The sequence below is a fragment of the Cuculus canorus genome, chromosome 22, assembly GCF_017976375.1.
Source record: "Cuculus canorus isolate bCucCan1 chromosome 22, bCucCan1.pri, whole genome shotgun sequence".
Taxonomy (NCBI): domain Eukaryota; kingdom Metazoa; phylum Chordata; class Aves; order Cuculiformes; family Cuculidae; genus Cuculus; species Cuculus canorus.
Window position 1 is genome coordinate 7342148 of NC_071422.1, and position 14470 is coordinate 7356617.

The 14470-nt window shown below is 50.0% G+C and overlaps 2 protein-coding genes across 5 annotated transcripts in view; one reads left to right on the top strand and one right to left on the bottom strand.

Annotated features, from left to right (window-relative positions):
• The window catches only part of ZMYM4 (zinc finger MYM-type containing 4), a 44338-nt gene extending 41073 nt beyond the window's left edge, over positions 1–3265 (bottom strand). For 3 of the 4 annotated variants that reach the window (XM_054086267.1, XM_054086265.1, XM_054086266.1), the window contains exon 1: positions 2979–3263. Coding sequence is in view for 1 of the 4 variants with exons in the window: in XM_054086264.1 (XP_053942239.1) it covers positions 2979–3020 (42 nt within the window). In the remaining 3 variants the exon portion in view is untranslated. Of the gene's footprint in view, positions 1–2978 lie in introns of all 4 variants that reach the window. The other variant, XM_054086264.1, reaches the window with a different exon arrangement.
• A 6706-nt stretch (positions 3266–9971) lies between these two features.
• Positions 9972–14402, top strand: LOC128854284 (uncharacterized). Its single transcript, XM_054086286.1, has 2 exons — positions 9972–10558; positions 13593–14402. The coding sequence occupies exons 1-2, from the start codon at positions 10231–10233 to the stop codon at positions 13886–13888; spliced, it is 624 nt and encodes a 207-aa protein (XP_053942261.1). The 5' UTR covers positions 9972–10230; the 3' UTR covers positions 13889–14402.
• The last annotated feature ends 68 nt before the right edge of the window (positions 14403–14470 follow it).

A 14470-nucleotide genomic window follows, 5' to 3' on the forward strand; every position in this document is an offset into this window, starting at 1 on the left:
ATCATCTGCAGAAGATTTTACTATTGAAAAGAACAATTCCGAACACACCAGCACTCGCTAAGTTCCTCTCTGAAGAAATTATTAAATTAGTCTTTCTATAAGGAATGCCCATTATTCCTTAGGCACAGAAGCCGGAAGAGTCCATCAGCTCAGCCTCCTGGAGGATGGGAACTGGACTGCTATGGGGAAGAGAAATGGGATATGCAGGTCTTCCTAGACCTCATTGATTACAACATTAATGGAAGACACACAAATTGTATTCACACTTTGTTAATCTCACTCTCTATAGGTCCCATCAGTCACTCGAGCAGCCAAGAAGGATTCACTGCTCCTCACATTCCTCAAGAACGTCTTGGTGCGCAAACTGATTTTGGAATGGGGAGAGATGAGCAAGTTCACCCTCTGAAGAATCAAACTGGTACAACGCGGTGCACTGGTGCTACTGGTTACTTTTAACATTTCACAGCAGCCTTTCTGGCACAATTCAGATTGTGACACCTGGGACCAGGAAGGTGTTTTCCTTCAAGGTAAATTGGCAAGTCATGTTTCCTCTTTCCTTACTTGCCTGGGGCAACTCCATTTTCCTGGATCATCCCCAAGTTTTACCAAACAAGTTCTCAGCTTCCGCAAAAACGGGGAATGTTGTCAATGCCAACAGCACAGGAGGCTTTCCATGATGTACAGGGAGATGTGGCACAGTAACTGATGGAAACTTCTGGCCTCACCACCTAATGGACAACTAGCCAGCTGACAGAGAAATGGTTTTTCCTGAGACCAACAAAGATGACACAAACTTGACAATACCTTTTTGTTATTCCTTAGCAGATAACTGGCGAGCTTGGAACAAAAAAGGCAATCTTCTGTTCTTCCACTGCCAACAGCAGGTAACTCGATGGATAAATTGAACATATAGAGGCAATGAGACACCAGGACAGAAACTGCATCACCCCTCTGAGCAGCCTGTGCAAGAGCTTGACTGTCTTCATGGCACAAAAGTATTTCCTTACATCCACTAACATGTCAATTACTGGGAGCAAAGTTTAATTAAAGATTTTTAAGTTATTGTCCTCCATGCAGCCACTTCCCTTTAAACTTCTTGAGGAGAGCTGAAACCTTGATCCCTCAGAGACTCTCGCATTCACATAGTATCTGTGAGCAATTCCACAAAATTGAGTTTGCTCGTAAATAAACGCGAGCAGCTGAAAGCCCCAAGTCTGGGACAATCTGGTGATGATGTTCATTTCCATAATGGCAGAGCAGCCAAATAACGTCTGTACAACTCCTCCAATTAGACCCTGAAGGTCAACTGTTCTAATTAGTTTCACTGAAATCACAAGTTTCGCATTCTCCAAAATAAATTCAGTAAATTAAATTTCTCTCACATACAGGAATGGAAAACTTGAGGTGTTCTTGTCCTACTCAAGGCTGGAGAATGGGAAAACTTCTTTGTCTTTGGGAAGAAAGAACTGGACAGCTCTGAGTGTTGTGGACTTCAGACTCTTCCACACAAATCCAGATGTGACCTACCCTCACTCCTAGCAGAAAGCTTTCAATCAAAAGCTACGCATACAGGAAAGAGGACTTGACTTGTTACAAGATGATTTTGAGCACTGCTTTAAAAGTTATTCTCCCTCAGACACTTCACAGGCCACAAGAACCTTCCACTGGTTTAAAAGATGAAGCACTTCTTTGGGTAGATGTGGATGCCCCGTGTAGTAACAGAGCAAGCCATGCCAACGAAGGACCAAGGCTCAGGATTTACACGGCTAATGGTCCTCACACAATGCTCGCAGCCTGAGCACCCAGCACCAAGATGAAAATCCCATCTTGACTCACCGTGGCTCATCATGGACCACTGAAATAAATTTAAAATGAGCAGCAAGAACACAGTGCTTGGAACAAGGAGACAGACGGCGATGACGGGTCCTAATTTGCTGTGAGTTTATTATTTCAGTGATGCCAAGACACTTATATGATATCTGGACACTCTCCCTAAGGAGAACTAAGACACAACTAAAGGAACCTGGCAAGGCAGCAGCGCTCACAAAGACACCCCTTCTGGCAGACCTGCAGAGAGCGAGCTCTGCGTCCACCAGCAGAGCTGCTGGTCCCACAGGCTGGGCCGGGGGTCCCAGGCAGTGGGTGCCCAGGATGGCAGAGGGTGCCTGGGTGATAGGTGACCAGGCTGGTGGGTGACCAGGATGGATACCCAGGATGGCAGTGGGTGCCCAGGCCATGGGTGCTTGGGGTGGTGGGTGCCCAGGGCTGTAGCTGCTCAGGATGGGTAGTGTGGGTGCCTGGGCTATAAGTGTCTGGGGCAGTGACTGTTTGGAGAAGGCAGTGGGTACCTGCAGGTGTTCAGGCCACAGATGTCCAGGGCAGGCAGTGGGTGCCTAGGTGGTGGGGGGTGCTTGGGCTGTAGGTGCCCAGGATCAACAGTGTGTGCCTGGGCTATGAATGCCCAGGGCAGTGGATGCCCAGGGCAGTGGGTGCTTGGGCTGTGGGTACTCAGGGAGGGCAGTGGGTGCCCAAGATGGGTGCTGAGTGCCTCAGCTATGAGTGCCCAGGGCAATGGATGCCTGGGGCAGTGGGCGCTTTGGCTGTGGGTGCCCAGGGAGGGCGGTGGGTTCCCAGGATGAGCGATGGGTGCCCAGGGCAGTCGATCCTTGGGCTGCGGGTGCCCAGAGAAGGCGGTAGGTGCCTGAGCTATAAGTGCCTGGGGCAGTGGATGCCCGGGACAGCGGGTGTTTGGGCCATGGACGCCCAGGACGAGCAGTAGGTGCCCGAGGATGCAGGTGCCCGGCCCAGGGATGCCCAGGGCCGTGGGTGCCCGTGCAGCCGGTGGGTGCCCAGGGCAGGGCGGTGGGTGGGTGCCCAGGGCCGCGGGTGCCCGGTGCGGGCGGCGGGAGCGCCTGTCAGGGCCCCCCAGGCTGCGCCCCCGCCGCCCCCTCCCCTCTGACCCCGCGCTCCCCACTCACCCTGCCGCGGGGGCCGGGCCCCTCCTCCTTGGCCTCCGCCATGTCGCGCCCCCCCCAGCGCGGGGGTCGCTCCCTCTCAGCCTTCCCCCGCCTCCGGGGGGCGCCGCAGGGAGGGGGCCGGCCCTGCGGCTGCGGGACAGGGGGAAGGAGGCGGGTGCGGGGACGGGAGGGACGTAGAGGGGGGCCCGGCAGCTGCCTCGGGGCGGCGGGGGGGTGGTCGGACCCGCCAGGCCGCGATCCCGCTTAAAGCTGCAGCGACCGGCCCGGCGCGGGGCCGCAGCGCGCATGCGCCGCACGCCTGCGCACCCCGCACCGGCCCCGGCAGGGCAGGACACGCCCTCCGGACAAGGCCACGCCCACTCCGAGTCATGGTCACGCCCCCACAGCTTCGGTCACGCCCCCTTGCCGCCCCGGCCACGCCCCTTGCGGTCCTGGTCACGCCCCTCGCTGTACTGACCACGCCCATCGCTCACACCACACCCTTTCATCCCAGACCACGCCCCCGATCCCCATAGGCTGCAGTCCTGTTAAGGCCACGCCCTTGCTTAGGCCATGCCCCTTGTACATATACACCGGGGAGACCACGCCCTCTTTGTTGGTCACGCCCCCTCACACAACCCTGTCCTAACAGGCCACACCCCCTGCTCAACCCTGGCCACGCCCCTGTGTCCATTGGGCTTCGATTTTGTTCAGGCCACGCCTCTCAGGCCACGCCCCATACCCACCACGCCCTCTTTGGCCACGCCCACTGTACATTTGGCCACGCCTCTGCATCTTTGATCCCTCCCCACATCCCCTGGCCCCGCCCCTGCCTATGGTGGTGGCCGCTGTGGTGCCATGGTGGCCTCACGCCGTGCCAAGCTGAAGCTCTCTGGTGTGTCTGGATGTGGCGTAGTGATCCCACACGGCACCACCATGGCACCGCTGTGGTGTGGTGCTCCCACACAGAACTCTCAAGCCTTACGGCACGGCACTTCCATGGCACAGTGCTCTCACAATGGCATTGCCAAGCATCATGGCACGGCAGCTCCGTGGCATAGTGCTCCTGAGTAGCATCTCTGCCTCCATGGCATGGTGCTCCCAGGTGGAGCCACCAAGCCTGTGATGCCCCACAGCACTGCCATAACTCACGGCACGGCACCTCCACGGCATGGTGATCCCCCACAGCACTGCCATAACTCACGGCACGGCACCTCCACGGCACGGTGATCCCACACAGCACTGCCATAACTCACGGCATGGCACCTCCACAGCACGGTGATCCCACACAGCACTGCCATAACTCACGGCACGGCACCTCCACAGCACGGTGATCCCACTGTGCTCCCATGACACCGCACCTCACCCCCAGCGCCAGGCTATCCCGGGGATGGATCCATTGATTTGGTGTAGACCAGGATGGTTGTGGCTTCCACTCATGAATGCTCCAGAAGCCAACGCATCGTTGACGAGCGTGTTTGATTATTCCATAAGGTGCTCAACACAGTTCAAACCACAACTAAACAAAGTCATTGTGTTCCAAACCCAACACTCTGAAAGGCTTCAACACACCCTTCGGGCCTATTCACTCTCCATTTCGGGCCTCTGCCCACGGGTTTTGAAGACAACATGGAGTAATTGCAGGACATTCATTTTATCCCCTTTATTGGAATCGGCATGGGAACAGACGGATCTGGTTTTTGTTTGTTGTGCCTGCGCTGTACCGCTTAGGAACGACCCATTATGTCATTTGATTCGTTAATTTAACATTTGTTGGTGCAACTGCAAACCGGCCACGGTTTTAATGTTGGGATGGATGGTTTATATTTGACCGCATTTGCCTTCATCTGGTGTTGATGAACAGTTCATACAAGGGTTGTTTCGGCAGACTCTGAGGACTTAATCCCAGGAAGATTTGCATTTCTGTTTAACCTGAAATACCTGAGAGGCCACGTTGCATTAGCAAAAATCAGTGTAACCTTTCAGGGTTAAAACCTATATATTTAAGGCTTTGTAATGATGACTCTCATTTTTATGCTTTCAAACAATCCCTCCAAACCATGGGGAGGCACAGGCTTAGAAAGAAGAAATTTGAAACTCTGCGTTCGATGCAGATTGTCGCCTTTTTTTTTATTGTGAACAACTTCAAACGTAGCCAGCACCCACAAAGAACAATGCGTTCCCTTCTCCTGACTACTGAAATAATCAACTTGCTAATTAAAACTTTCTCTTAAAGCTAGGAAGCGGAGATTCCTCTTCCTCTGATTTGCTCGATTAAAGGGTGGGATTAAGCAGCAGCTGCATTTCGGCGGTGAAGGAAGCGGTCCTTACACAAACGCTGTCCTTCTTCTGGCCTAAAATGCCAGACAGAACGTTGGGATCCATTTAGGAAATCCTGTCAAGTCTCTCTTTAGGAATGACAGGGAAACAATTAATATAATAATTTAATAAGCGATGAACAGCGCTTTTCATTTACGCATTAATCCTCATCCTCAAGTATAAAATAATTGCAGCTGATGAGTTCTTTTGTGACATTTCTTAAAGAATTGGGGCTTTTTGAATGGCCAAACCTGTGAGCTTGATGTTTCCTAAGCAATTAGTAATCGTGTTGAGAGGTCCAAGGACTCAGAAGTCAGGAGGAAGACCTTAAAAAATGAGACTGATTTAGGAATTAAGACCTTAAGGACAGTAAACTTGGTTTTTCTTTTTGACTCCTGGTTTCTTTATAGCACGCTGCCTTCACAATTTTAGGCTGAACTTTAGAAGGTGCATGCTAGCAGTTGTTTGTTTGTTTGTTTTAATTAAACCTATATTTTCATGTAATCACAACTGCAAATGCTCAGGCATTCCAAATAAAATAAGATTCTAACCTCAAATACCTTGAGAATTCCAGTAGCGTCCCAAGACTTGACAACACCTTTAGAACTTCCTGGGGCTGTGAATTCCCGTAGTATTCTATAAAATGAAAATTCTATATAACTTATTGAAACATGCTAAGGGGGATAAACATCTTTATTTCATTTCATAAGTGAATTGATGGAAATGTTTGGACTTTTCAACGTGCAACTGGAAATGCTTTCAGAGCACTACACAAAATATTTTGTTAGAAATAGATCCTGACGTTAAAACAGATCATAACACAACCATGTGTTGAAGGTTGGATTTGATGATCGTAGAGGTCTTTTCCAACCTTAACAATTCATGAGCTGTTGAAGCCGATGCTTGATGCAAGGTTGGCTTCAGCTGCTGCTGCAGAGAGATGAAAGGACGGCAGCAAGCGTGGACCGTTTGAACAGACCTTGGTGTGTGCTGCAGGCATCGCTGTGAACACAGCGTTTGAACTCAAGCAGGGTGTTCCCAGCCTGCTCAGACCTGACTGCCTTTTGACTCTTAAATGAACTGTGTATGTATTAACGTGGCTAAAAAAGATACTGTCTAATATGTAGATGATGCGGTGATGACTAGAACAGAGCGAGATAAATGCCTAGATAAGGCAGGGGAAAGATAAGATTGTTCCACAGTATTGTTTTGGAATTGCTTTTTAATTTACCCCCGGAGTGCCCATATTATAACCTGCTGCACAATTCTGTGTGAGACTCTTTGTCTTTAAAACAGTGACATTTAAAAAAGAAGCCATGAAACTCCTCTCGGAGGAAGGCTGCGGTGCACTGAACTGGATGAATGATCTTTCCACATCCCCATGGGCATGCACAGCCGAATATAGCTCACCCGGAAAACCCGCCAGCCGTGCGCACGGAGAGCTCGGCGCACAATCCTCCGCTCCTGCTCGGGGTCTCGACAGAGAACTGTGGTCAGGTTACCATATTGCTGCGTGTTTGGGGTCAAACACAAATTTCTATCAGTGAATAATCCTGTTTTTTTTCCAATGAGGTAAGGGAGAAGTTGGGCCGATGGATGGACTTGACGATCTTAGAGGGCTTTTCCAAGCTTAGTGATTCTATGATCCAAAGAGGACAGCGTTTGGAAGATGAGCTGAGAACCATGGCTGTTGCATAGGTTGTACCCCCATCCGGAGGTACAGATGGGTATAAACCCCCATCCTCTTCAGTTTATACCCATTGCCCTTCGTCCTATCCTCACAAGCCTTTGTGAACAGCCCCTCTCCAGCTTTCTTGTAGCCCCTTCAGGTACTGGAAGGTCGCTAGAAGGTCTCCTTGGAGCCTTCTCTTCTCCAGGATGAACAACCCCAACTCTCTCAGCCTGTTCTCGTAGGGAAGGTGCTCCAGCCCTTGGATCATCTTTGTAGCCTTCTCTGGACCCATTCCAACAGCTCCATCTCCTTCTTATGTTGAGGATTCCAACCTTCCAGATGAGGTCTCTCAAGAGAGGAGCAGAGGGGCAGAATCCCCTCCCTCCCTGCTGCCCACGCTGCTTTGGATGCAGCCCAGGACCCGGTTGGTTTCTGGGCTGTGAGCACACATTGACGGCTTCCTGTTGAGCTTCTCATCAACCAGCACCCCAAGTCCTTCTCTGCAGGGCTGCTCTCAATCGCATCATCCCCATCCTGTAATGAAATCATGGATTGCCCCGACCCAGCTGTAGGACCAATTTCTATGGAGTCTCCTCTTGGTGCCGCATCAGGCTGGAAGGATTGAGCAGTCCTAGGCCAGCAGCGAGGTGGGTTTGTCTCCCAGCTCTGGAGCTGCTCTGGCTTTGTCCCCCCAGCACATGGAGCTGGTTACCCTGGTGGGATTTGCTGTTCACTGGTGATATCCAGGACCTGCCTCTGTGAGATCTCCCAGGGCTGCGAGGACAAAGGGGAGCAGGAGGCTGGAAATGAACAAAGATCAAGGAAAGAGAGAAGCCAAGTTTTAAGAAGCGAAGCATTCAGCCTGCTTAGTCATAGACACAAAAACGCAGGAGGGCTGGAAGGGGCCCGTGTTCATCCTGGACTCCCCCTCTCGCCCCAGACTTGCTGGGCTGTGTTTGCTGTTGAGATAACATCGCCTTCCCCCACCTCCCACAGATGAGTGAAGGAGCAGCCGTTGGAAAAGGGAAGGAGTTAAAGGAACAAAAAAAAAAGGCAGTTGCTTTGCCCTGCCTGCAGGAGAAATGTCAGGAAGTGGCTGGTGGGTGGGATGAGAGGAGGAAGCTGAACTCCAAAGAGAATATTCTATCTCGGCATGTGCGAACAAATTTTGCTTGACCCGAGCATCCCAAAACCTCCCCCTCTACGCGCAGGCAGGACCGGAGCAGAGCAGTCCCCCACCTCCGAGGGGTCTGGTTTGTACACGCTGTGTTACCCAAAGCACTCCATGAACTGGCGGGTGAAAAGATGTCAGCTGGGAAGAAATACAAGCATCATCAATAATTAATAGTGTCTTTTTGTGATTAGAGGGATCCGGTATAAATTATGAAGTTAATTTCTATTTGGATGGCTTTGTGGGTGTATATGAAATTTGGACCAGGATTTAAGTTCAGTGCAATCATGCTTTTATTCTAATTACAATAATTAGAAATCTATTATGCATCTTCTTTCTGAGTCTAAATAACACAGGGTTTTGTTTCCAAACATGCCAGATAGCAGGCTTTGCACACCGAATATGGCAGTTCTTGGCTCCCCAAATCAGTTCTGGTTATAAATACGAAGGAAATTGTTTTCATTCATTGTCGCCGTGCAACCCTGTGGAAACGCAAATAGAAATCCAGCACGCAGATCATTAGAAGTACACTGGATTTCTAAAATCACAGAGTCAACAGAGATGAAAAAAAACTTAATTGCACACATCATGAAATATTTAAACAGATAGTGACCAACAGATGGAGTATCCAGACTCGTGCAGTTCGTTCTGTGTTGCAGGCAGCTGGTGCTCCTGGAGCTCGGTGGCTCGCAGTCTTTTTGACTGCATAGCCTTAAAAATCATCAGGACGCCATCTACAATTCACGGCTTCTTGTGGTATTTCTGAAGCTTGTTTTTGTACTTGGTCTGCTGTGGGCAAGTCTATGGCAGAAGCACAAAACTCAGGACCTGGGGTTGTTATTTAAGTTGAGGGACCTCCTGGGGATTCTGATGCCTCTGGGCCACAGCAGATTGCAGGTGGGGGTTAGCACAGAGAGCCAGCAGAACGCTCATCGTTGCTTTTGTTGCTTCATCTGCTTTTCTCGCCTTGCTGAATGTCTAAACTCCCACCCTCCCAAGCTTCCTTCCTGCGACACAGCCCTGCACTTCTTTGATTCACAGTGGAAGGGTTCATGTCTTCTCGGAGCAGCCAGAGGACAAAAGGGGGGGGATGAGAGCCCTCCATGAGATGTTGTCTCAGGCTCTTTGGTGGCACTGTGATATGATAAAGTTTAGAGGGTATTATTTGCCATGATAAGATGCCAAAGCTAGTTAAAAAAAGTGAACTGTTAGACTTCTACAAACTTGAAGTGTGCTCCGGGTCACAAATTTCCCCTGGAATAGGTGCCAGGTCGTCAGATTTACAATCCGCTGGGAACTCTATTCAACTGCCTGATGCTGTAGCAGCATTTCTTTCATCTTTGTCTTCTGAAATCTACTACAAAATGACATGAACACTCTCTGGAGTCGTTTGGCCATTTCAGCTGATCAGAGACCTCTCGATCCTTTAGTGCAAGTTAGCAGAAGCTACTGCTTATAAATTCTTGCTTTTTGACACCAGCTTGAATGTTGTGCTGTGACTACACCACATTTTCCAAATGCGGAATAAAGCTCTTATTTAAATACTTCCACCATTTTCATGCTATGGAAAAAAAAAGGGGGGTTGAATTTTCTTATCCAGTGTTCCAGCCTTTCGTGTGAGTTTATGTTTTGGAAATAAGAGTGGATTTTAAAAAAATACACAGAGAAGACATTGCCGGTCTTTAAATTCTTCGGGAAGTCGAGGCAGTGGGATGAAATGCAGCATTGTGAGTCTACTGGCTTTTTCTGCCCCACTTACATTCTTTGCATGGCCAAACATTAACCAGGGCTGCAGGTCAGAGCTGCTGGTGTTTTCGCAGAGCTGATTTATTTGTTTTCTGTTGAGCGCTTATCTCATCTCTAAGAATGAAGACCAGAGTTCTCTTTAACGGCTCCCTCCCATTCCTGTCACGTATTTATTGTGACAAAATTTTAAATCCTCTTAATAGAAGAAATGGAAGCTGTTAACTGGAGGGCAGCAGGACACGTTTTAGTTATGCACATCTTGTTCCTCTCCATAACTCCAGGAAATGCACAGATCGATGGCTTTGTCATACAGCTGCGCTGAGCACTGTAGGCATCCTTAACTCCAATTGACTTCGCTGGAATCAATGGGCTCTTGGAGCCTCTTGGAAGAGAGTCTTGGCATATTCAAGTGTGCTTCAGCAGACACAGTGGGTACGAGCATCACTGCCCACCGGCAGAACACAGCTGCTGCTGGGCGAGGGGAGAACGGGCAGCCAGGGAGAGGGGGACCGTTCTCCAAGTGTTCAAGAGACCAGATTCCTCTTCTTGCCTTTCTATGGATTGTGGGATCCGAGCCACAGGACTTCCCCATCTCGGAGCTCTCTGTTTTGAAGCCAGGGTGTGAAGTTAAACGTGTTAAAGGTAATGAGATGGTCAGCTACAACGGCGGTGGGAACTGCATGAGTGTGAATGGTAAGTAGTTGCGCTTCTTGGGTTCTAATATCGGTGTATAACACTTCTCTGGTTATAATAGTGGCATATAACACCTCTCACGTTATTATAGCAGCATATAACACTTCTCAGGTTATAATAAGATTTCCTTCTGGGTTCAGTGCTTCCATCAATTCGTCTTTCAGGCCCAGTGCTTGTCTTACCCATCCAGTCTCAGCAACCAAGCTCTCCATCACACAAAGCAGTCTCTGAGGAATAAAGCAACATTCTTGTACCTGCTAAGCAGTGCAAAGGAATTGTAAAGAGGCTAGAGATTCCCCCTGTCACCTTTCACACCCACTGCATTGCCCAGCGTGGGAAGGATAGGGTGAAGAAGGAAAGGGAAAAGAGGGGCTATGGCCGGGGAGGTTTCTTGTTGCTCTTCCTCCCTGGTCCGCTGAAAGCTTCTTCCACAGGAGACGTTTATCTCTGAGGTAACTACGATGCTAGTTTGGATTTTGACAGAGGAGTCAAAACTCCTGCTCCATAACATATTTCAGTAACTTAATTTTAGTTCAGAGAAATGGAATATCTTGACATTTAACCCTTTCAGGCTGAGAGAACAGTGTCTCTTGCGGAACTGTGAGCTTGTTGTGGCAGTAGAGTTCAGAGAGCAGACATCCCTGCAGGTACAATATTACCTGATTTGTAGATTCTCGAGCCTGATTTGGATCTCTTTTAGCCACTAGGAGCCAAGATTATATCCACTGAAATCAATGATGTTACTGTGCAAAGACAATCGACCCCTCCTTCCCTTCTTTCAGTCCCTGCATTTCCTTGCCTATCGCTACCATCTCTTATCTGGCCCTGCATTGCTTTCACTCATCTGGGTTAAAAAACGGCCTGCAGGCAGATTTGTCATGGAACACAGGAAAAACCTCTCGGCGAGCAGATTTAATCAGTACTGGAGCAGGGAGTGAAAACAGTGCAGGAGGGAGAGAGAGGAGAACTCGTCTTCAAGTGCCGCAGGACAGTTGCCAAGAGCTCGGCTGCGCAGCGGAATTGCTGTTGCAGCAGCGATTGGTCGCTCTTCTCATCCTGCCCCTCAGCTCCATGTAGCAGATGTTGCTGTAGGCTTTTTACTTCCTCCTTTCTTCTACAAAAGGTATTCAGGAAACTGCGTGGAGCCCTGGAAAAACGAAACCCTTCTGCAGAGATCCCTGCTGTTCCAGGCAGGTTTCTCCAAGCGCACGCCAGGGTCGGGACACTCACTGCCCTCATCTCGCCCTCCACTCCCCTTTTGCTTCCTAATGGATTTAAATTCCCGAGTGTTTATATTCTGTGACATGACTTGAATGTGTGCAAACAGCCATTAAAGTGGTTCCTTCTAGGGAAAAAACCACCCCGAGAATGCAGACACGGCATCTCTTGACAACATTTGATTGCTTCTGTAGTGGTGCTACACGTTACTGCGGTTCATGTGATTTTACTGTTTGTACACGGGACACTTACAGACCCTCATGGCGTAATTATTCTTAATTAGCAAGTTGGACACATGCTGCTCTTTCCTCCTGCAATCTACAATTAATTATCTAGACATAATGCAGATTTCCTCTTGTTGGTCTCTTGTTTATGTTTGGAGGAGGAGGAAACAGTTTAGGGCAAAATGATCTAAATCAGCCGCATGCTGGGATCCACGCCTTTTTCTCCCGAAGGTTACCCTGTGCTCAATGGCAGCAGAGACATTCATAACTTCAGACACCTCAGCGTCAGCTTGATTCTCTCTCTCATGTGTTCTTCCAAGGCCTCGTACAGGTCTTTTTATCCCTTCAGTCAAGGACCACTTCTTACCATGGCTCAGTTCTCTTTGTAGATTGTATGGTATGAAAATTCTTCAGGAGTCATAGCACTTGGGTTACCACTTAAGTAGATATTGATATTTTGGGGCAGGGCAGGGTCTTGAGTTCCTTTGTCACTTCTTGCCACAGCCCCTATTGAGCTGAACCATTGTGTGTAACATAGAATTCTAGAATAGTTTGGGTTGGAAGGGACCTCAAAGCCCATCCATTCCACCCCCCTTCCATGGGCAGGGACACCTCCCACTGGATCAGGGGCTCCAAGGCCCATCCAACCTGGCCTTGAACACCTCCAGGGATGGGGCAGCCACAGCTTCCCTGGGGAACCTGTTCCAGGACCTCCTCACTCTCATAGTGAAGAAATTCCTCCTTATGTCCAGTCTAAATCTGCCCCTCTCCAGTTTACACCCGTTGCCTCTCATCCTATCACCACAAGCCTTTGTATACAGTCCCCCCCCAGACATCACGATAACCAGATCAATACGAACTATGGATAAACGCTACAGAGTTGTTCCAAACATTGTCACAAAGAGTTTCCAGTCTCAGACATGGTTATTTACACTGGGACATCCTTGGGAGAACATCTCATGTATTCTTCCTCAGCGTTTACTATTGTGTGAAAACAGCAATCTGCCTCATGTTACCAGAGGTGATTTTTATTTCAAGTCCTCATGGCGATATCAATGTTTATTTGATTTCAAGCCCAGGATAAATGCTTATATTGCAATTACAAAACATGTCATCGTATCCTGGCCTCTCCCAGAGGAAATTCAAAGCTATTTGGTGGACTGTGGGGAGACCTTAGAGCAGCTTTCAGGACTGAAAGGGGCTCCAGGAAATCTGGGGAGGAGCTCTGAATCAGGGAGGGCAGGAAGAGGATGAGGTTTTAAGCTGAAAGAGGGAAGATTGAGATGAGATTTTAGGAAGAAATGTTTTGCTGTGAGGGTGGGGAGGCCCTGGAACAGGTCGCCCAGAGCAGTGGTGGCTGCCCCATCCCTGGAGGGGTTCAAGGCCAGGTTGGATGGGGCTTGGAGCCCCTGACCCAGTGGGAGGTGTCCCTGCCCATGGCAAGGGTGGGACTGGATGGGCTTTGAGGTCCCTTCCAACCCAAACTATTTCACTATTCTGTGATATGATGCTAAAAATTAATATCTCCTTAGGACAGAACAAAGGCAAACCCAGCCCTTTACTCTCAGTATTTGCTGTTGCTTCCCAACCAGGCAGAGGCTTTCCAACCAGGCAGCGTCAGCTGTTTGTGTGCAGGGAGAGCCAGTCTCGAATTTCTTCCAGCGCTTTAACCTCTGAGACACCTCGTGGTGGAAACATTCACTGCTGCTGGCATCTCGACAGGTTCCCTTCTAAACAACGTGGGGCTTCCATCCTGCTGCCTGTGGAAGCAGCCAGTGTCAACACGGCTTTGGGGAGAAGATCCCTCGGGAGCAGGTTTTTGTTTCAAAAACGTAAAGCCACGGGGAAGTTCATTTCGCAAGGAGTGAAGGAAACACCCCGGGGCTGAGCCATGCCAGCATCCCGGGACTGAACTGTGCGAGTATCCCGGGGCTGAACCGAGCCAGCATCCCAGGCTGAACCGAGCCAGCATCTCGGAAATGAACCGAGCCAGCGTCCTAGGCCGAGACATGCCAGCATCTCAGGCTGAACCGAGCCAGCATCCCGGGACTGAACCGAGCCAGCATCCTGGGCTGAACCGTGCCAGCATCCCGGGCCGAGACGTGCCAGCATCCCGAGGACTGAGCCATGCCAGCATCCCAGGCTGAACTGTGCGAGCATCCCGGGGCTGAACCGAGACAGCATCCCGGTACCGAATCAAGCATCCCGGGCGTCCCCGCGCCTGATTGACTCCCGGGCAGCCAATCGCGAGCCGCGCTCTGCCCTGGCTCCGCCTCCCGCGGGTCAAACGGTCCAATGAGCACACGGGAGGCTAACGGATCCCCCGTGCCGATGTCAGTGGTCAAACGAGCCAATGGGCTGCCGGCAGGGCCTGAACCAATCAGATCAAAGAGTCTCGCGGATTGCGACACTCCATTGGCCGTTTAGGGTGTCAATCATCGCCGGCGCGGACGCTGATTGGCTGCTGGGA

What these genes read in the sequence shown, in the direction of transcription:
- LOC128854284 (XM_054086286.1), top strand. Translation starts at nt 10,231, where the DNA reads ATGGGCTCTTGGAGCCTCTTGGAAGAGAGTCTTGGCATATTCAAGTGT. An exon ending in GAACTGCATGAGTGTGAATG is followed by an intron (nt 10,559 to 13,592) that starts GTAAGTAGTTGC and finishes CTTCCCAACCAG; the next exon opens with GCAGAGGCTTTCCAACCAGG.